General features: G+C 40.4%; 1 protein-coding gene across 1 annotated transcript; it reads right to left on the reverse strand.

Annotated features, from left to right (window-relative positions):
- Nucleotides 1-1,259: 1,259 nt before the first annotated feature.
- TMC5 (transmembrane channel like 5) lies at nucleotides 1,260-22,329 on the reverse strand. The gene is made up of 22 exons (XM_009486253.2): nucleotides 22,256-22,329; nucleotides 21,494-21,693; nucleotides 20,978-21,082; nucleotides 19,197-19,289; nucleotides 18,324-18,423; nucleotides 17,626-17,716; nucleotides 17,056-17,304; nucleotides 15,719-15,870; nucleotides 15,038-15,182; nucleotides 14,297-14,452; nucleotides 13,552-13,718; nucleotides 12,807-12,885; nucleotides 12,337-12,434; nucleotides 8,799-8,894; nucleotides 8,154-8,229; nucleotides 7,168-7,301; nucleotides 5,810-5,983; nucleotides 3,905-3,983; nucleotides 3,493-3,585; nucleotides 2,291-2,392; nucleotides 1,956-2,001; nucleotides 1,260-1,375 (listed from the first exon to the last, which is right to left on the reverse strand). The coding sequence occupies exons 1-22, from the start codon at nucleotides 22,327-22,329 to the stop codon at nucleotides 1,260-1,262; spliced, it is 2,625 nt and encodes an 874-aa protein (XP_009484528.2).
- Nucleotides 22,330-23,293: the final 964 nt, after the last annotated feature.

Raw genomic sequence — 23,293 nt, forward strand, 5'->3', positions numbered from 1 at the left:
CCCTCAACCAGTTTCTGCCCCGTGTCCAGCCCTCTCATCAGTGCTGTAGCCTCTGCCTTCACTGCTGTGTTCTACAGGCGCTCCCCGAGCGGCCAGTGAAGAGCAAGTGACCCTTCATGGCAAGTGGCCCTTGCTCCAAAGGTCCATTCTTTTTGTTACTGCTTGAGTTGCTGGCACTGCTGAGTCACCGTTCTCCATGCAAACGCTAGGCCCATATTCAATGTTCCACAGCCATACATGCAGAAAAACATAATAAAATTGAATCTCTGATCTTGCATTGTGTATAAACTTTGTCCTTCCTTCTGTACCTTTGGTGGCTGGTTTTGGGTTGTCTTTAACCTAAATTATGAGCGTGAGGAAAAGATGTGCCTCTTTCCTAAGGCATTTTTATGACCAAAGCAACAAGGGAGGAATAAATCAGGCAGTAGTAGAAAATGGGCTACAAAAAATTATCACCATGGCAAAGTCGTGGCTCTGAATAAAAAGAAGCTGCATCTAATGTCTCAGAGTCACATATGATTAAAAAAAAAACTCAATTGTATTACTTCCAATCTATCCTTTACTGCAAAAAGTTATTTCAAACTTTTTGTTTACAAGCAGTGGTTTTACACAGATGAGAATTTTGATAAGTAGTCACTCTTATAAAAAGAGTTCTGATAACCTTTGACATCAAAGCTGGTTTTGAGTGACTGTAATAAACCATAAAAATGGCTCAGAAATGTGAAAATGGAATAGAAGCTTAACCTGGTTCACACAAGTTACTTTGCAGCCTTTACAATGTCTCAGTCATTACAAACAACTGCACTTTAATTTCCTTCTATTTTTGTTTGACTAATACTTCACTTTTGGTTTAGATCAGATAAAAACAGTTTGAACAATATAACCGATATAAAAATACTTTTAGATCAAAGCTTTTATTTACAATTAGGCACAAGTTTCCTTATATTTAGTCAACAATGAGTGACCAGCTGTGGAGGGACCCTTACTGTTCTGAGGTAATGGCCAGTCCTAGGGGAAGGCTGATGATCACCAGCATATCACTACTTCAAAACCAAACTAAACACGCAGGATATTCCCTATCATAATAATAAACGGCAGTCGGGACGCATTTTGCAATCTGTTCTATTTTTTTCTTCCATTTAGGGGTTAAAAAAAAATGTTTGAATGGTTCTTTTCAGGCCTTAGTGCCAATGAGTATTGCTTTCTGCAGAACGTAAGCCAATGACTTAACATTCGCTATTGATTCTGCCGGCTCACGGTCAAAAGTCTTTGTCGTCATCTTCGTCTTCCCACTGAGCTGCTGCTCTCGCACGCAGAGCGAGCGCCACTGCCTCGGACATGCCTGGCCTGCTGCTGGGCTGGGATGCCTCCGAGTCTGTTTTTCACAAAGGAAGGAAGGTTAACTGTGCTGGTGTCGGTATAATAACCGCCCCCATTAAAAAGCCCTGTGCTATAAGTGTCTCATCTGTCAAACATTGGGAATGAAGTTACATGTTTCTGTAAACCAGGAACAGTTCAAGCTACCAAGCAACTTTCCATAGCTTTTTTTATTCCAGACATGCAATGTCCTAGGGACTCTACATCATTAACAACCTCTTCTGAGATTCACACCAAGATGTGAAGTGTACCTCTAATGTGATGTAATATTTTTGCCTGTGGCTGCTCTGGTAAAACAAAATGGCTCATTTACCTACAGAAATTAAACACTCTGGTGTACAGAAGCTTGTGATCAGTCTGCAGAAGTCACCACCAACATTGCAACAAGCTACCAATAAGCACGGCCTATAGAAACATTTACCTCGACACCCAATCTTTTTGTTTTCTCCTTATACAAGATGCTAAAATTCTGCGTCTCTTACATCAAGGTGTTATATGCTGTGTCTGTACTGTATTAAATATTTTTACTGAGCTGAGCTTCTAGAAGCTGCTTTCTGTGTTTAGCATTTGTTGCTTACCTAGTGGGAAGCTGGTGGCCCTCAAGATCCCAGCAGAATATGGATACTGAAAACAAAATTCACAAGTAGATTTAGGTCGACGTGCCCGTTATCTTGTGTTTAAAAAGATACCAGTTACACATAACAAACCCATACTCTCCAGATCTTAAGCAGGTCTGTGAGTATGACTATTCCAACAGCTATTCTGATTTTTGTACCTGTTCAAATCAATCTTCAAAATTATTTGTATACATACAGGATGTCCTCTTTGTTCAACATATGCTCATTGTCTGTATCATACCCCAGGTTCTATATAGGGAAATCTAGCGGAGACTTCCTTCTTCTGACCACCTCACCTCGTTGTGGGATGCATTTTGATTTCTGTCAAATGACCTTCCTGGGTAGCCTAGCACTTGCTGGGCAGGTTGCCTGGATGGGCGGTATGAGGAAGAGCTTCTCTGAAAGACAGAATATTTGGCATTAGCAGTCCTATGTTGTGGCTTCCAATCATGACTCTATGGTCAGCGCTACTCACACCCAAGGCTATTACCCTTGTTTTAGGGAGATGGCTCTTCTACTAGATCCACAAGGAGATTACTCTGGCATCTCCTTTTGACATCTGACCTTAACAACTACAAGAATATCCACATTTTGTAGGTTATCAAACCTGCCCCTCAGGAGTCCCAGCTGTGACCCTGGACATCGCCACAGGGTAGTCCAGTGTTTGAAAATCCCCAGCACACAGAAAATGTCCATTCACTTTAAGCTCCCCTCTTTACAGTCAATATTTATTTATATTATCACATATGTATCTATATAGCAATATAAATGACTATCAATATTTATTTATATTTATTAATATTATCACATTAATGATGGCCAGTCATACAGGGGGATTTGATTTTTTGGGGGAGGGAGGGGAACCTAACAAACCCTTTTTCATCACCAGTATGTAGGTCAAGGAGTTTTCACTCAACCCAATTAAAAACACTGCATAGCACCTATATGGGCACATTTTAACACTAATTTGATGGTTCAGCAGGCAGGACTGACTTGAAAAATAAATTCAAGTTTAAGACATTAGATGTCTATCTAGATGTTTTATTGGATTTAAAATGATAATGGTCAAAGCACTCAGTTTTACCTCAGCTGAAAAGATTAGGCAGGGGCGCACAAACCACAAACCCTTAAGGAAATCCAGAGTCAGGGGAGGAAGGCAGCCTCCTCCTTAGTCCAGGCAAGGTTCAAGTGTGGTTGAACACTGCACAGCTAGATTAAGAATGTTTCCTTGCAATTTCATAATCATAAATAATGTCTAGTGAGGGTAAGTACGTTTTTTATATCCTTCCCAGGTTAAATTCCAGTCTGGAACAAATAGTTAGGCAACTTCCATGGTATCCTTTTGCTGTCTGGAGTTAACTAGTAATCAATCAACTTGCATGAAGTTTTAAACACAGATGTATCCCAAAACGGCAGCCTACTTGCAAGGCTAGAGGAACCCCATGAAATCGTACCAAGCACGTAATTGAGACAGTAGTATCTGAACTATCAAACTGACCTGCTGGCCTTGTCCTCCTGGCGCAGATGGGTTTTGTTTTGCCCTTTGCAGTGCCCATAGTTTTTCAAGTAAAAACTTTTTATCTCTTCCTTCCTACGGTCAAGACATATTTGATCATTAGCTGGAACGGACTAATCATTCTTGAGAGGCTCGAGTCCTATCAGTAACCATTGACGAGAATAATAATTAAAAATTCCCTTTATTCTAAAATAATCTGTCTACAGAGGGAGCTGCAGCAGCACAGCTTGAAGATGAAACTATTTTGCAACAATTCTATTTGCGAGTTAAGTTTCCCTGCAATTCCATGCATTGTCACAGGACAAGCAGATTACAGCTCCACAATAGCAGGATGAGACAATAAACAAGGAAGCCAAATTTAAAAAAAGAAGACAAAGCTGGAAGTCAAACTTACATTAATAATTTGCTTATGTAAGAGTTTGGTCACGGTCGTTCTTCCTTCTACTATTTGCCAGTAAAGATAAGTAATACTTCTGAACAACAAAAAAAAAGTCCAACATATGAGCACTCTTACACATGAGTATTTCCTCCTAGTCATTGCCTAAACAGAAAGTTATCTTGTTTATTCTATCCCTTAAAAGATACACATACACACACATACATAAAAAAATATATGTATACAATTACACAAGGAATGGCAAACACATGAAATTGCTTAAGACATTCTCTTGGAAAAGACCCAAAGATTTATGGGCTTGTATTCAAGACGAGAAGTACAATTAAAGTCACTCAGCAATACAAGGTACATTTCAGATAACAAATAAGAACCTAGTGCTCTTATCCAACTTTGTGTCATTTGCTTAGACACATGCCTGGACCTTAAATCACAACACTGAACACACTGCTTCCAGGCCCAGCCCTGGTCCCACTAGAATGAGTGGGATCTTGTTTCATGAGAACAGGTTTGGGCTCTTCGGTGTGTATGACCCATGCTAGAAATATCAAGCAGCACAGCTACAACATCAAACTCTACCGGTGGGCACATAGCTTAATACGCACATACTGGTTTTGCCAAAATAAGTTACTTCAGCCAAGGGGACAGTATGTGAATTTACCTGAGATTAGCTGGAAGAAGACTGCAACCAACTTATTAGCATTTTCCCATATGGTGTGCTCACTTTAACATGTGGCTTGCTCACTAACACGCCCTTCCACCGCAGTGTCCCTATGGTAGCTCAGCTATTCTTTACATGGTATCAACTCCGCTAATGACTCCACTGATGAGAAATGATCAGAAAAGACAAAGCAACCATCTGCCAAACTTCTGCTTTTTATGTCACTCAGGGTCCTAGTATACATCTGGCCTGTATCCCCTGTGCTTGTGAAAGCTTGCTCTTTCCCTACTATTTACTCACCTCTGGGGGGCAATTTACCCTGCCAACTGTATGCAGCACGTTCCCTTTTGCTGATGTTCTTAAAGCTAAGTGTGCCGATGGTAGTAAGATCTGGACCCTAGGCAGCAGTAGACTAGAAACATTCAATTAAAAGCAGTGTATCCTAGGGTTAGCATGAAGCTGGTTTTGTCCTGCTTTTGGCTGGGATAGAGTTAATTTTCTTCCTAGTAGCTGGCATAGTGCTGTGTTTTGGATTTAGTATGAGGATAAAGTTGATAACACACTGATGTTTTAGTTGTTGCTAAGTACTGCTCATGCTAGTCAAGGACTTTTCAGCTTCCCATGCTCTGCCAGGTGCACAAGAAGCTGGGAGGGGGCACAGCCAGGCCAGCTGACCCAAACTGCCCAAAGGGCTATTCCATACCATGTGACGTCATGCTCAGTACATAACTGGGGGGAGTTGGCCAGGGGGCAGCGATCGCTGCTCCGGGACTGGCTGGGCATCAGTCAGTGGGTGGTGAGCAATTGCTTTGTGCATCACTTGTTTTGTATATTATTATTATTATCATTATTATATTGTTATTATTATCATTACTATTTTACTTTATTTCAATTTTTAAACTGTTCTTATCTCAACCCAGGAGTTTTCCCACTCTTACTCCTCTGATTCTCTCCCCCATCCCATCGGGGTAGGGGGAGTGAGCGAGCAGCTTGCATGGTGCTTAGCTGCTGGCTGGGGTTAAACCACGACAAGTTTGTAAAGAGCTTTGGCATCCTAACACAAAAGGAACAGATCTTATAACTTCTTCATGTACTTCAAATACATGAATTTCCAATATATTAACCACTTCTGATGCTTTAAAATGCACTTTGCAATTTTTTCTTTAATTAAGAATGGTTATGTCATAGCCAGTTATTTCCCATTTCAGGTTATTTTCCAGTGCTTTTCATTAGCAGGTACTTACAAGACAAGAATGGAGAGAATGAAAAAGAAAAGTTCACTTGTAATTAAGTTATCGTAGATCCACACTACCCATTTTGAGGCAGTGTAATTTTCCAGTATTTCTACCCACTCAGAGACTGCAGCATACATAGAAGACAAACCTCTGAAAGGACCACATTCTTCTGAAGGTTTTAACCTGAAAGTGTGAGAAAACAGCTACTTAAAGCTTCATGTATTAACTAGTGATTTAGTTAATATTGTGATTTTGTACATCAAGATGCTCGTTAGTTTGCTATAGCCCTCTGCTGCCTTTGGACCCTCAGGGAACTTCCATGATCTATGTTTGATTTTTAAACTTGGGTCACTCTCCAACCATTAAAATGCCCACTGCAGACTACGCAGTGAGAGATAAGAGACCTCGCTGCAATGGATTGGCACCAAGCCCTATAAACACAATCTCAACCTAAATGTAACAAGTCAATTGCCGTAGCGCAAGCTACAGAAAATTGAAAAATCTGGATTTTCAAAGTTTCACCACAGGTGCTTAAGGGAACCATTACTTCACTTTGCCTTCGAGGACATGAGTCGCTACAGATTTCCAGTAACAACAGGATGTGGTGAACTAAGGCAGCCCCTAGCAAGAATTAACATTTTCAGGTAGATTGAAATAGGAAAATGTTGTTTGCTTTGAAATTGAACCACTCCAGACAGTGCGAAATTCCCACTTACCATCTGGAAATGTTTGCTCTGAAATACTTCATCCCACCTGGTTTCATGTGCAGCCACCTGTCTTACTAAATGTGGAAACCATGTGGCTGAGAATTGCCAAGAAAAAGAAAAGGGCTATCCATGCTGCCCTCATTACTGTGACCAGAGTAACATGCACATAAACAAAGCAGCTTTAATATACTGGTAACAAACAAGATGCATTATTTCAGAGGTCAGCACTCCCTCCAAAAAGAGCCTTTGAAGTTTGTAAATAATCCAGAGTTGACCTCAGTTGAGTTTTTTCCAGGTATTTCTCCACTGCAGACCCAGTATAGCCTATAACATAAGTCCAGAAACTAGGACTAGATCACAAAAACTTTTAAGGAGGAGGGAAACCCAAAATTTGCTGTGACATTTAAATGGGAGCCCAAAACTTCAAGGTAACTTTGTTTCTCCTCCCACTTTCTTATGGAACAAGTTACTGCATGGACCACATTCTTGCAAACTCACTCAGCATGTCTTGCTTTCAGAATACAGAACATCTCAAGAACATCTGAAACCTTCCATTAGCAATTAATACAGCTTTTTTGATAGAAAAATGCAGATTCTTCTGCCTGGTATCAGGTCACACAGCATAACATATGAGGCTCGAATGCCAGTGATCTTCCATACCTCCAGACAGTGACTCCAATGACAGACAGGACTCCAAGGAAGGAAGGGAAAAACAGCAGGAACATGAAGGATGTTGTCATTTGAGCAGTTCTCCAGACTTTGCGAGGGGGCTGGCAATTCATCATCAAACTGATCTTTAAAGAGATGAAGGTGCATTGGCTCTTGGAATGGTGTTACCTGCCACTTCAACTTTGTTTAAGTCAATCCCACTGAAATTGCTGGTGGCAATTGTTCGAATAGCATCTATCAAAAGTTTCCAAGAACTTTTTATATGAATTTGATAGATACACTGTAGTTTTAGAAAACTTCAAGCATATAGTTGTAGAATCATAGAATTCTGTGAGGCAAAATGAGGTTCTGATGGGTTCTTCGGGACTGTTGGGACGAGTTTGCTTATGTAGCATACGCAAACCCACCGTTCATGGAAGTTTGAATCAATCTTTCTAGCTATAGCTTTGTTGTTGTTCTACTTTCAACACTATGAACTGTTCCATGACCCAACAATCTATCATCTACTCATACTACCGAGACAAAGAATTCTGAAAAGAAGACATTTCCACCATGGTCTTTAGCTGAATCACCCTGCTTACACTTAGATAACTTGGAGGGGGGCATGGCTGGGGAGTAAGCAGAAAGTCAAAGTCACAGCTACAGGCTTAGTGTCTATATTGACATACACACTGTACACCGTTAACTCCACAGCCTTTAATTTTACTACTTTATTCTCTCCCCTCTCTAACTGTGCTCCTAACCCCTCTTTTAACCCTTCCACACTTTTCCCCCTCTCATGTTTCACAGGTTTGTAACTCAAGAGTGTGCATATAAATTGTGTTCCTTTAAAGCCCCCCCCAAACCCAATCAACCAAACTGCTCCCCTAAATGAAAAACCCCACAGCTTCCAGACAAAACCAGTACTTTAATGCAATAAATCCTGCCCAGATTTCAAATGGTGTAAGTTTATGATGAATACATGTAAAGCTTGTTACCTTTTTCACGTAAAATACTATAGAAAATGATATCATCTGGATACCAGGCAGCAGAGGTGAGAAGAGGATACCTATCCTGCAAGAAAGGATTTATGACAGAAAAGTTACATCTTCACTATTCATCACATAGCTCTCAGTGCACTGAAAGCAGAAAATATCACACTAACTTCAAATACAGTTAATGTAATTATATTAACATTGATCCTGTAACAGCAAGTCAACCTTTAACAATATGCAGCTTCAAACATACATATCTGTGTACACGTCTGCAAAACTCTCTTGTAATTGGAGTAACATACTCATTCTTACAAATAAGGCATCTTTTCCAGGGTTTAATACTGAGACTATTTCAACAGGAACACCATTCCAGTGGGGAAGTAAACAAAACTCTAGGATGTTCCTTTTATGGGTTTCTCCCAGACCAGGTGGCCACAGGTTAAACTACTGACTAAAGTTATTGTTATTACCTGCATAGTTATAAAGAGAACTGGGAAGTCACAATCCTTACAGAAGTACTTAATATTTGTCATCTCTCTCAGGCATTTATCCTGTTCTTTCCCCCATGATGTGAAGCACCCAGAAATGCCCAAATAAGAAAGTATTTCTAAGTGCAAATGAAGTTTTGGCTGTAAATGCACCACTTACCAGGTCAAAGTCTGTGCATAGATCAAATCTAAAACATTTCGTCCGATATCAAATTCTGGCAGCCCCTGGCTCACACAGACTGTAGTTCCAATAATTCTGGGGGAAAAACACCAACACAGCACAATAGCATTTGCTAAATAATAAACCCCTTTGTATAAATCTCTACAAATGACCTGCTGAATACAAGCATCAATGACAAATTATTCAGGGGCTGCATTAACCACACGTCACGCAAAGCAGCCACAGCTTGTTGATTAGACAGCACATCAAAAATGAAACAGAATCTGGCAAAAGCAAATTCCTATAACGCATAGTAGGGGAGAAATAAGACCTAGGATATTTTTTGTGCAACTCAAAAGAGGAAAGGAAAAAAAAAGGATTAGTAACCTTAGCAGAAAAGTATGCTTATGATTAAACAGTTGAAATGGCCTCAGTTCAAAACTGTAACAGCTTTTCAGTTCCTGAGTCTTGAAAAATTTCAGGCTCAATAAAAAAACCCAAACCTTGCAGACTCATACTCTTAATATATCTTGAAGTATATTCTACTTTAAACTAACTGAGGTTGCAAGCAGCTGAGACACACACAGGTAAGCAAGTACCCAGAGGATTCCTACTGAGGGCCAACAATCCCTTTTTATCACCTCATTTTTTGTGAGCTGGGAAGATTCAGCTTCTGCTTGTTGTAGCAAGAACAGTACAGATTTTGATAACTGTCCCATCCCTCCTTGAATACAGGTCTTGGTACCACCTGATCAGTTGCATCATCAATACTGTTTCAGGGCTGGGCTTGCAGGGTGTTACTCTGAATACATATTAATAAATACAAGTAATTGTACTTTTTCATGACTGTAAGTCTGGTGCTTTTGCACAGCTTAGTGGAGGGCATTCATCACAGCTGACACTGCAGTTTTGGTACTGTGACCTTTTGCTGGGAGGTGATTTCCTATCTGAACAGAACAAGAATAGAAAGAGGATTAAAGTACACTGGCAAAAGCTGTGGAGGCAAAGTCTTCAAGGACTTCTCAATATTGTTTTGTGTTGATTTAACAAAATGTTAACAAAGCCCTGCCTTGTAAACCAGTCTTTTTCACATCATGTGCAAAGGGAAAACAATGGATCTCCTACACAAGCATGGCCAGGAACCGTAAATGCTCTGTAGAGCTGGCATGCACTTAAATACTCTACTACCTTAAGGGACTTATGACTTAAGTCATGGGACTCAGGAAAAAAACGAGAGTTTACCGCCTTTGGAAGAAGGGGCAGGCAACTCAAGAAGAGTACAGGGATCTTATTAGGTCATGCAGAGAAGAAATTAGAAAGCCAAAAGCCCAGCTAGAACTCAATCTGGCCACTGTTGTAAGAGATAACAAAAAATGTTTCTACAAATACATTAACAACAAAAAGAGAGCCAAGGAGAATCTCCATGCTTTATTGGATGCGGGCGTGGGGGGAGCATTGCCACCAAGGATGAGGAAGAGGCTGAGGTACTTAATGCCTTCTTTGCCTCAGTCTTTAATAGCCAGACCACTTATCTCCAGGCTATTCAGCCCCCTGAGCTGGAAGACAGGGACGGAGAACAGAACAAACCCCCCATAATCCAGGAGGAAGCCGTTAATGATCTGCTATGCTATCTGCACACTCACAAGTCCATGGGGCCAGATGGGATCCACCCAAGAGTACTGAGGGAGCCGGTGGAGGAGTTTGCCAAGCCACTCTCCACCATCTATCAGCAGTCCTGGTTAACAGGGGAGGTCCCTGATGACTGGAGGCTTGCCAATGTGACGCCCATCTACAAGAAGGGCCGGAAGGAGGATCCGGAGAACTACAGGCTTGTCAGCCTGACCTTGGTGCCGGGGAAGATTATGCAGAGGCTCATCTTGAATATGCTCAACAGACATGTGCAGGTCAACCAGGGGATTGGGCCCAGCCAGCACGGGTTCATGAAAGGCAGGTCCTGCTTGACCAACCTGATCTCCTTCTATGACCTGGTGACCCGCCTGGTGGATGAAGAAAAGGCTGTGGATGTCATCTACCTGGACTTTAGTAAAACCTTTGACACTGTCTCCCACAGCATGCTCCTAGAGAAGCTGGCAGCTCATGGCTTAGGCACGTGTACTCTTCGCTGCGTAAAAAAATGGCTGGATGGCCGAGCCCAGAGAGTTGTGGTGAATGGAGTTAAATCCAGTTGGCAACCAGTCACAAGTGGTGTTCCCCAGGGCTCAGTTTTGGGGCCAGCCTTGTTTAATATCTTTATCGATGATCTGGATGAGGGGATTGAGTGCACCCTCAGTAAGTTTGCAGATGACACCAAACTGGGTGGGAGTGTCGATCTGCTGGAGGGTAGGGTAGCCCTGCAGAGGGACCTGGACAGGCTGGATCGATGGGCCAAGGCCAACTGTATGAGGTTCAACAAGGCAAAGTGCCCGGTCCTGCACTTTGGGCACAACAACCCCATGCAACGCTACAGGCTTGGGGAAGAGTGGCTGAAAAGCTGCCTGGCTGAAAAGGACCTGGAAGTATTGGTCAACAGCCTGTTGAACATGAGCCAGCAGTGTGCCCAGGTGGCCAAGAAGGTCAACAGCATCCTGGCTTGTATCAGGAACAGTGTGGCCAGCAGGAGCAGAGAAGTGATCATGAAGCAATCGAGCAGGCACTGGTGAAGCTGCACCTGGAATACTGTGTCCAGTTTTGGGCCCCTCAGTACAAGAAGGACACTGAGGTGCTGGAACGTGTCCAGGGAAGGGCAACAAAGCTGGTGAAGGGTCTGGAGAACAAGTCTTATGAGGAAACATGAAATTAATTGTTACTCTACCCTTAATTGGTTCAGTGGTGGACTTGGTAGTGTTAGGTTAATGGTTGGACTGGATGATCTTAAAGGTCTTTTCCAACCTAAACAGTTCTGTGATTCTATAGATGATGTTTGGCAATAGGAAGGTACACACAGCAGATGTCAGAATTAAGTGACTTCTTGCTTACATGCTTAGCTGTATTCATGTTCAGTTAAAAATACTTTCTCACTTACCATGCTGCAGAACTCTACACTTCAGAGTCATATAACATCCTTAGTAAGGCTGATTAAAATAAGACTTTAAACTTGTGTGCACTCTGTAGAGTGACATAACTAAGAAGAAAAAAAAATACAGGGGGACAAACCAAGGAAAGCCAGCTGTGTGCCTGTGCATGTGCAGAAAAGCAAGGTTTTTCTGCTCGAGACACTTGGTCCTCTGTCACCCCATTCAGGAGATCTACACGAGTACAGTATGCCTTCCTCCCTGCCTGTGTTTCCATCTCCAGAGGAAAAAGGGACACACTGGGAGAGTAGAACAGTACACACTCTGACCTCCTCCTAAGAAGGAGCTGCAATATACACAAGGCATGTACCCAGAGACTATGCCTGGTAGAGACAACCAAGGAAGCTTCAGTGGTGCCACAGCCATGCTTCTGTTAGACTTCCCCTTTTCTCACATTGGAAAAAAAGACCATGTCTTTGGTGTCTTCAGTTAATGAATAAAAACAAGATTAGAAAAGTAGTACTCACCTTCGTAAAAACTCTCCAAAGAAAGAGCCAAGCAAACAAAATATGAAGTCAACTAGAACAAGACGATAGATATCTTGGCCAACCAGAGTTTCCCAGCACTTTAAGAAGTAGAAGATAAAAAATAAAAATGCATATCCAGAAAGTCAAAAATCATGCAATTCTAACATTGTTCCCAAAAGCCTGGCATCTGAAACTTGGGTTACAGATCAAAGTTTTGCTAACACCCTGACTGATCATAGTTGACCTCTCATTGAACAATGCAGCAAACCAGTCAAGACCTGAGTTGGGCAATTCATTTTTTCCTACAGTTCATTTCTCTAGAGATGCTAATAAAAAAAAAAAAATGTTGGGCTGGCAAATTCATCTTTCCAAGACACCACATGTAGTTCTCTTTGCTGGAGCAAGCTGTTTATCAAAGTGGTTCCTAACCTGGCATTGCAAGTCAAAGATTTTTACTTTTGAAACTTTACCTGTAACTCTGATGCAGCCACAATATTAAGCCAGTAGTAGCACAGTATTCCAACAATTGATATCTTCAGGATGATATTTCTAAAAAGAAAAAGTAACAGTAACTGCACTGACAGCTGGTCCATAAGCTCACTGGAGGGAATGATGGCAGGATGACAGTTGGCTACATGTTATTACCTCCTTTTATAACAACAATAGCACTGCACAGTGCCAGGACTAACAGGAGCTCTCCTTGGCGCTCAGGTACAGCATTGTTCTATTGTCCTGGCAGAAGGGGAGCTGGGCATGACAACCTTGGCACAAGCCTCTGCCAAACAGGCAGGTTGGGTGTGCAGGCTCCATGGGGCAGGGGAAGGCCTGAGGGGCACCAGCAGTTACATGCTGTTAATTCCATGCATCTGTAGTGAAGTAAGACCTCCTCTCACTCCTCTCTCCCCTTCCTTTCCTGGGGGACCAACAGCCCAAGGGCCATCTAGGGAAGCTACAAACAAAACGTACGCAGTGTCACAGTGTGCCTAATTGAGAAGGAAACCACAGGCCATCCTCATGCAGAGATGTAACATTCCAGAAGGCTCACAGAAGACAAACAAAACATGGAAGGAAGAGTGTACGGAAGCCTTTGGAGAAGATGAATTCTCCTCCATAGCTCCCTACTGCCCAGCACACCACCCAGACACAGCTTGCTGTCTAAAAGAAGAGTCAGACAACCTCAGGCAAAAAGCACTAAGAGGTGGTAACAACAGCTACCTTGTAATAGTGACATATATCTGGTATCCAGGAGTCTGAAATCTCTCCAGGTGTCCAAGCCATGAGTAGAAGAACGGGACGAATGTGTTGAGGAGAGATACAACAATAGGTAGCACCAACATGGCAGCTTGGCTCTCCAGGTCATTTTTATGCTCTTTCACAAACAGCTTAGAGAGGAAAAACAAAAAACCAACCAAACAACCTCAACTTAGAGCCTTAATCGAAATGCTGCCTCAAGTGGTGTCCACAGAGAAGACACTTGGCACACTTGCCTGTATGTTCTCAGGTTAGAGACTATCATGCTCTATGGGCCCATGTCCAGCAGCACAGCAACCCTCTCCCGTTCCCCTGTGTTACGTGGGACCAAGGGTGGAAGCCCCAGTTTAAAAGCAGCTCCTAGGCAAAGGAGAGGCAGGCCTTGCTGAGGTTTCTTCTTGCTGTTTCTTTCAAGGTCACCAGCTGCACTATCCCTAACCTAGCCATGAGCCCAGGCAAGCAACTGCTGGGGTGAGGAGGGAGATTTGCTCAAATCCCTCAGGTCCTACGCTCTTGCCATAGTCCCCACTGGTGCCAGTCTTTGCAAACCAGCTTTTTAGGTATGGCAGAATTTGTATTTGCACTGGCAGAAACAACAGCTATGCTTCCCCATGGTCCTAGTAGTGAACAGACCCCTGCTTGCACTCAGTGCAAGATACCCATCTGGAAAAACACATCTCCAAAACCAGACTGCAAAATCTGTCCTTACCTTTAGGTTATTAGTGGAGAGGAAGTAAACACCAGCACAAGCAGCTACTGCTGTTCCCAGGCAAGCAATCCAAGAAACAAGATGAATAACAATATGAACAACTCTCTCTGTTACAGAAAAATTTAGAACTTCTCTGTTTACTTCAATGAGGTCTTCCTGCAAGGAAACAATTCCTAGTGAAGAATTCCTTAGTCAACAGCATAAACCAAAACTTGTTTCAAGTAACTACTTGAGAGACTGAATGAAAGATTATTTCTCCAGAAGATGGACAGAGTATCCCAATACCCTGGGAAAATTTACTGGACAACTTTGTGTTCCTATCCAAAAAGTCCTATCTCTTGACAGTTACACTGTATTTCACAGATATTACAAGCCTGCCTTTTGTTTACAAAATGGTTAAATAGCAGGAAGAAAAAAACCAGAAGATATATTCTGTTTGGCAAATATTTAATAGTCACAGAGATTTATTCAGTAGAACAGACACATACAAATATTTATATGTAGCTTAAAGATAAAAGAAAAACAAGTAGATAAGGCAACTCCAGGAGTTCAAACCAAATGAAACTTAACAATCAGGAAGACTTAAATCTATTAGGAACAGGGTTAGCATGCTTGAGTCACTCTGCTGGAGACTTGTATGTGCATACACAAATTTGTATGCACAAATAAGTCTTTGGCAGAGTCACTCATGCATGCTAGTTTTGTACCTTTCTACCTTTTTGTACCTGCTGTGTTTTGTACCTTTATTTGTGTGCTGAGATTCTTTTGTTTCAGCTTCACAGCTTTTTCATTAGTTATATTGAAGTCCCAAGTGCAGAGAAGTTTGCTAGCATTTCCAGAGTATTTCTGAGGGTTAATGAAGTTCCTACAGAAGGATTTTGCTATGCTGCAATGAAAATTAAATTTGTGATATATGTAATGGGGAAATATATCAAGTCTGTACAGCAGGGCAAGAAGGGAGATTTGTTAGTTTTTCTATCCCGTCCCAAGGCTACTGGACCTATGTCAGAGCATCTCACGTAAGACATGGAAAATAAACATTTATGTAAGAAACAGCTCTCGCATTTCCTTCTCCTAGTTGTTGCTGCCAACCTTTACCTCTGGAAGGCCACATCAATACCAGAGGATATTAGGAGCAACAGCTTACAAAAGGGGGATCATAATATTCATTGGTTTGAACTGGGATTCTCTGCATGTCACTTACTATTTTACAGTTATTCTTCATTTGTCTAACAAAGGTTTGATTTCTGGAGACTGTCTTTTGAGCAGAAACTTCTATATAAACCCTAGACCTGGAAGTAAGGACTTACAGAAACATACTCAGGTAATTATTACTGCCAATCATTTACAGGGTGGGGTTTTTTTTGTGGGATTCCCCCCCCACCTTAATATAAGTGAAATAAGAATATAGAGTTAGTTTACCTGAACAACAAGATAAGAAAACAGATGACAAAATACATTCCAACAGTGAAAATATAGGCCAGCTGCATATTGTAAGATGGACCATTCTCTATTTTACTGATTGTAGCATTGGTGTAAAAGCCATAGTAGAGTACTGTTTGTTGAAAATAACCCTGAAAAGATATGGACATCATTCAGAACGTTTGCTATCACCTGCATATGGTGGGAAGTATCATCATCTGAAGCCCAGTTAGTGGAAGTGGGAGCTGTCCCATTCCCTACTGTGAAATCACAGGTGTGATTAAATTTCTAAATACCAGGCCCTTTGTTTTCCTTCTATCAGCTAAAAACTTCCATAGTTCTGAGAGCTTCTAGAGACATAAATGACTTGTATCCTTCTTAAGATTCATGTGGGATGGTCATGAGCATTCAACACCTTTGCAGGATTTGGTCTTTTCTGAAAATTCCCGATGAGGGAAAGGCTTAATTGCTTCTTTCTTAGAAACAAGGTTCTGTACTGACAAATTGTTATCAACTATGAAGGAATCAGAAAGGAAGCTCGTGACATTCAACACTACAGTTACTACATTATAGCTGAACTCCTGCAATGGTGACTGTACTTTGCAAAGTTCAACAGCATTACACAGCACTTTAAAAGCAATTTTAGGGGGAAAAGGATGACACCTTTCCTTTTTAGAAAGATCTCAATTAAGCATTAGTAAGAGCAGAGTCTCGCTTATTAACTAGAGAAATCCTTTAACAGTAAGTCATCTTCTCAGATCACTTAGTTGATTAATACTAGTCAAGTTAGAGCAGTGCAAAAATCTTCCTTTAAAAACAGCCTGGGACTTTATTCCCTGAATGTGAAGATCTTCACCCAATGAAAAGATCCTCCTATTTCCAGGCCCCAGTGAGTTGCCACAGAAAGCGTGCTCCTTGGAAGAATAAAGCTTTGGAAATAAGCAAAATTCACAGGATCACATATGGAAATCTGCACTGTATTTTCAGAGGAAAATTAGCATGGGAAAAATGTTTTGCTGACGACTATTGTAGCTATCTCTGGAAGGCCTGGCTTCCCTTGTGTCTCTTTCAGAAAGTGATGAAAGTCTTGAAATATTGCTGAACACAGCAATCATTTGCAGTGAGACAAATGCATCAGAATGAGTTCCATTCGTCTCACTCTGAGTCAATGTTTGCTGCAGCTTCTTTTTCAAATATGTACTACATACTATTTCTAGTCATGTAAAATTCTAACTCAACCTCTTAGTAAGAAATACTAACTTTTTTACTCCATCGTGAGTTTTTAAAGTAGATCTGCTGCACACAGTACTAATACAAATCTGTTTTTACATACTTACAGCTCCAGTGAACAGCTCCAGACCAGTGAATGAAAGGTTATTTGGTTCTGCTGCAACAAACTGAGGGATTGTGATGAAACTGAAGTTTATGAGGAATGAGAAGACGTTGAAAGTTAGCAGCCACTTCAAGAAAATAAAGTAAGAAAGAACACTTGTTCCAAACTTGGCACCAATGATCTTCAGAGTCTTGTGCCATAACTGCAGTAGGTGAAAATATCCTGCCAAGCTATTTCCAAATCGCCGAAATGACTGAAGTGCAAAAGAGGAGGAAGAGATGAATCTCAGCAAGCAGTCTTAAACAGGACCCAAATCCACATAATAAAGCCTCACATTTTTTACAGTTCCATTTTGATAAGAACAGATTCCCCCCACTACATGCACCATAAGATGCTTAACTGGTGTTCCTAAGTGCTACCATAATGCAAGTCATTATTAATGAACACTGCAGCAATTAATTGGTTCTTTGGTAAGTAAAATAAAGCAAGATACTAGAGACCTCTGGAGACAGGGATAACATTGCAGCTAAAGTGGTTTACTCTGTTGTGACTGACAGAAGTTTCTGACACTTACCACTACTGTTCCCTGCAGACACTGTGTACAGCAGGAAAGTTCAGTACCGTGGCGCCTTGATTTTTTTGTTATTTCTTTAAGAACATTATTCCTGTGGAAGAGCAGGGCAGGGAGTGACAAGCATTACAGTGTGGGTTGTAATTACAACAAGAGGCCAAAGAAGCTGCTGCAAATACAGTTTCACACATGTGAAATGTGCACGTGAACAGAGTTAATAAAACATGGAGAAGTTCTGCTGGTTCTTCTTCTATTAGCTGATACCATGGCTCTTGCCCATGCTATGACAGCATGTTCTAACCTCTTCACTAACTCACTCTGGGAACAAAATTTAAATATATTCTGTGAGGAGACAAAAGGATGGTTGAGACCACATGGTCTCTTCTCCATTTTCAATGGCCAACATCCAAGTTTCCTTTGAAAAGAAATTGCGAGTCATCATTCATAATCAAATCTCAAGGTCTTGATATTCTCTTTTATATTAACATGAGAGATTCTTCTCATCCAGAGAAAGGACAATGAACTATCTTTAAATTATTTTCCCTTGCAAGATGTTAACTTTTAAAACGTGCATTAAAAGTACTTTCAGTTCTTTCAAAGTGACAAACCAAAGTTGAGCAGATGGCAAACACCCATACCTGATAGCTAGACATTGAAAGTATAGTGTTTATAAAACTATACAGATAAACTTTTATTTTTACCTGATCGCTCTCTTTTTTTTCATGGTCTCTGGCATCTTCTGGATTGCTTTAATCCTTTCACTGGTGGACATACTTGCAAGATTTCCAACTAACTTTTCCTCTGCATAAAACCCATGAAAAATCCAAATTTTGGGATAATAATACAGTAATTCTTATACAAAATCTGAAATGGATATAACAACATTCCCCATTTTCACTGCTACCAAGGTGTGGCAAGTTCTGACAATAATACTCCCCAGAACATCCTCAGCTCCATCAGTACTCTAATACTGAATGTCAAAAAAATAAATATCACTTGTCTGACACTTGTTTAATGTTAATACAAAGACCTACAATATAAAGGAAAACAAAATACTGACAAACTCCAAGATTATTCTGGTCTATTGCTTGATCACTGTTTGATAGTTACATTTCTATGATTTCTATGATATTGACTTGAAAGCTAAACATTTGTTGTATTTGTTCTATAGTTTTAGTTGATGTTAGTGCCCAAACTTAGCACTACCTATGAAACAGACAGAACTGTATTGCTTGACAGTCAGGCTGTTTTCATGCAGTTGGAATTTGATGCTAATTCCAGACACAGTGGCTGAAAATCCATTAGCCGATCAAACAAATTCTAATAAAGACTTTAGCTTTTCCTTCTACAATTTAACACATATTCACACTGCACTGTGCTTCATTTATGATGGGATTTTAGTGTGCTAGTAGAGTATAAAAGATTAATCGCTGGTGTTAACACAAACCCAAGTTGTTCCCATAACCACAGAAAGACTGTACATGCAATTCTGGTGATAAACCAAGAATAGTATCAACAACACCGTTCTTGTGCAAGATGCTATTTAATATTGAACCACTTGTCTAAACTCCTACCTTCTTGGCATGCTGGATCTGTTGCAAACAGGCTGGAAGAAGTCATGAAGATCTCATCAGGTGGTCTTCTATTGCATCTCCGAATAAAGCTATCTAAATAACATGCACTGTTTAGTAAGCCCAGATGCTCCTGACAAATTGACTTAAGAAATTCACATTTCACTTTTACAGAAACAACTTAAAAGTACACCCTTCAATCTCGCTACCTACATGCAAATACATACTCCCCCACTCACTTCTTTCCTGGTCTTGCTTGATGACAGTATGCAATTTTTCAGATACATGCTGGAAAAGAGGTACTGAACCCAGTCTTCAGCTGTCATGGAAAAGTTTGTCATCTAACCCATTCATAAATGCACACTGATTATTCAAGACTTTCTTCCTAGAAGACAGGTCCTTTATTTAAAAATCCTTCCACTGACTTCAGAGAGACTGTTTTAGAATCACACTCAATCATGCTGAGTAAGTTATATGTACCAGACTCCCATTTTCCTGGGGCCAAAATGCAACTGCTCTCTCAACGTTCTTTCATCCAATTATTCAAACACGAGTGACTATAGTCCTTAAATGCATCCACCTTCCAGCTATGAAGCAGCTTAATTTAGCCACAGCTTTCCTTGCCTTGCCTTCCCAGTAAGCTAATGGCCACTCTGCGCAATGTTACATCCTCCTTTTGAGCTCGACCCTCTAGTGTGGAAGGCCCCAGCTGACTGATGCACCTGTTAGTTAATGCACATGTTGCAGGTTCCTTCACCATATTTACTATTTAGATCTAATGGTCCCCTGATGTTAGTGTCATTTCCACTTTGAGCCAACTTCCCTTGCAGCAACTAAAAAGAATCAGAAAAAGATAAGTATCTGTGCTTTCTTGTGGAGGTACTTCTTGAACTTTCAGCACCCAGACATTTATCCTCTAGTTGTTTGTGTTAGAAATGCGCTCTCTCCTTCCTGTCAGGTATTAAAAGTCATGCATAATAGTTAATGTTTGGAAATGTCCTATTTCTGTGGTCACTCGTGGAGAGAGGCATTTCCAGGTACCAATAAAATCATTGTTATTTAATATGAATACAGGATTTTGCCAAATCAGATCTTAATTTAAAGACTATGTTCTTAAAGATGAAAAAGAGGAAAAAACCCAAGAATCTCTCACTTTGGGGACACAGAGCAATGATTCTTTCAATGCATCTAGGTAACAATTCCAGAAAAGAACTCTTATTTACATTCTAGAAGCAGCAGACAGGAACTGAACTGACTGTAACAGAAAAATTACAAGATATGGGAAGAACAGTTCCTACCCAGAAAATGAACAATAAACTACTATGCTAGACCCAGATTATACTATTCCAGATCCCCTGTATTTTAACGAATATAAATCTCCAATTACTATTATAGTCTAGAATTTACATGGAGACAATATAGTGAACAATTCACTAAAGACAGTCTCAAAAATGCATCCTGTCCTCTCCTTATTTCCTTCTACAACGAGTCTCTTCAGATTACTGTTTAAGTTTGTTTTACATTGACCCACTTATAGGGAGTTTAGGGTACCAGCAGGCATTACATCTTTCATTGCTGAAGAAACAAAGATCATCACCTTCAGAAAGATATTGAAAAATACAGCTACAATGATGTAGGATAGTAGAAGAGAATTTATGTTTTATGATTCTTTTTTTATGTGAAGATCTTCACACCGGAACCAGAAGGCTTTTAAATATTTATTATTTTATGGAGGGAGAGACTGACATTCAATATTCTGATGCACGCCAACCCTTACGCCTTACCTCCCGATACACTGGAAATTCTGTGGGTATAGGGGCGATCCAGCAGATGGAAGGTAGAAGGTGGGCTGTATGCCAGTTCTGGCTCAGGCTCAAAGGAAAGATTATCTGTTGAAGGGAATCAGAATTATACAGGAAGTTGTATACTGCTATGGATTATTTACACACACAGAATATCAGCCCTATTGACCAAATACAGCTCTACTGCCAACACAGGATTATATCCCATTAACAGAACTCCTGTATCTCACCCCAATGTACATCCTAGTATTCAACAACTTACATGGTCCATACAAGTCAGTATTTACCGATTTGTTACAGATCTGTTTATATAACATCTGAACTACTTCCAGGGAAAAAAAAAAAAAAGCAAAAAAAACCCCAAACAAACCCCATTGCCACCACATACAAATATATACAGAGTTGAGCTTTCCAGAGCTGCAAGACTTCCCTCAGGACAGAGTAAGCCATTATTTGTTCCAGTGTTTCTATAAGCTGTTCATATGAGAAATTACATACCCATGGCATTTCCATACGGGCTTCTGCTTAGGACGTTATCTCTTGGTAAACCTTTGCTGTGTTCAGACCCATGTCTCATGGAGGCCATTGGTATGGCCAGAGGGTAATTCTGTCCTCTTCCACTGTGTTCTCCATAGGAACCGTGCAGTGAAAAATCATAAGGGGTTTGGGAAGAGAACAGATTCTTCTGAGAATTCCTCCTGTGTGAGCAACAAAAAAGAAAAACTAAGTGCCACAAAAACTCTCAATAGATATCCTTAATGAATTGTTACATATTATCATCACATTTGTGTACATTATAAAACAAACTCTGATACTGAGAAGTATTTTGTATTTAGAACTCCAACATTATAATTCTAATTTGGTCATCAACTGAATTAGAAAGACTAAAACTTTCCTCCACCTGAAGTTAGCTTGGACTCTACCTAAACAGGAACAACTGCTTGGAAAATGAGGACATCCAAGGTTATAGCACATTGTGAAAATTACTGGGACTAAAAAAAATATCCATAACATTATGCCATAAATCCTAAAATACATTTAACCAATAAATTCATCTAACATGTAAAAAGTAAACATGCCATTTCTCTTGAATGCCGCCTTCCTGATAACAGCTTTAAAAATTTGTGTCTGAGAATGCAAACATAAAGGAGGGATTAAAAGAATTCCACAAATTAAAACTCTGGAGAAAAAGTATCTCTTGCATATAGAGAATTTAATTCCTTATGGCACAGTCACAACAGCAGAATTAAATAAACCCACCTTCTATCAATTTCCAGCGTCTCTGAGAAATGGTAGTCTGGATTTTCAAAGGCTTCATTGTAATGGTAAGACATGACAAGTCCTTGGTTTGAGGGATGAAATCTTCCTTACTTTCGTCTCTACTGCTTCATTAATATGTTCATGGGAAGACTGATTACAGACCTAATTTCAAAATAGATGCATATACATACAAAATTAAAAGAAAGGAACTTCATTTTAGTGTCTTAGTTAGAAGATTTTGCCACCCTGCTAACAAATAACATGAAACAATATAAATAGGAAATGGTTCTAACTTAGCGCTATTTACCATTGGGAAATTGGGGTCCACCAGAAGTTGCAGGTAAAATGGGAACTAATATTTCTCTATATTAAGCTCTCTACAAAACTAAGGAACTGGAGTGCCACATGAAGCCTTCCCCAGCACTGACAATGAAGCTAGGTTTTAGAAGCATGTCAAAACATTAAGAAGAAACTAAGTTCTTTCTTTTCTCCTCATACAGGAAAAGCCAAATACACAAATTTTCCGAGTACTACAATTCCAAAACCAAAGAGGAGGTGAAGTCCGCCCACTTCCTTACTAGCAGTGACATCTCTAAGCCTTAGCTGTGAACAAGGGACCCACTGGACCACTGCTATGTACAGAACTGACATTATTTAGAGACCCACTCTTAACAAGGGCTCTTCTAATGACTTAATGTCTCGATCATGTAAATAGGTTTGGTTTTAGCTTTTTTTCCTCACAGAGTGCTCCATTTCAGTCTTAAGCAAACTGGACTTGGTCAGAGTTTAACAAACAAGAAGTCCAGGTAAGTCAATGAAAAGGCAACCTTATATTAGAAAAACAGAATCCAAATTAAACAGGTAGTTCTTGCAATTAATCAAAAGTCATACTCAAAATTTAAAAGGGAGCAATTTTTAGCATTTGTTCTTAAGGCACCATGCCAAGTTTGATCAGCTGGCAAGCTACTCAGTGACAGGGAAGGAAAAAAAAAAAAAAACAATAAAGGACACATCTGGCAAAATCTATCAGACCCTGCT

This window comes from Pelecanus crispus, chromosome 11 (assembly GCF_030463565.1).
Source record: "Pelecanus crispus isolate bPelCri1 chromosome 11, bPelCri1.pri, whole genome shotgun sequence".
Classification (NCBI taxonomy): Eukaryota; Metazoa; Chordata; class Aves; order Pelecaniformes; family Pelecanidae; genus Pelecanus; species Pelecanus crispus.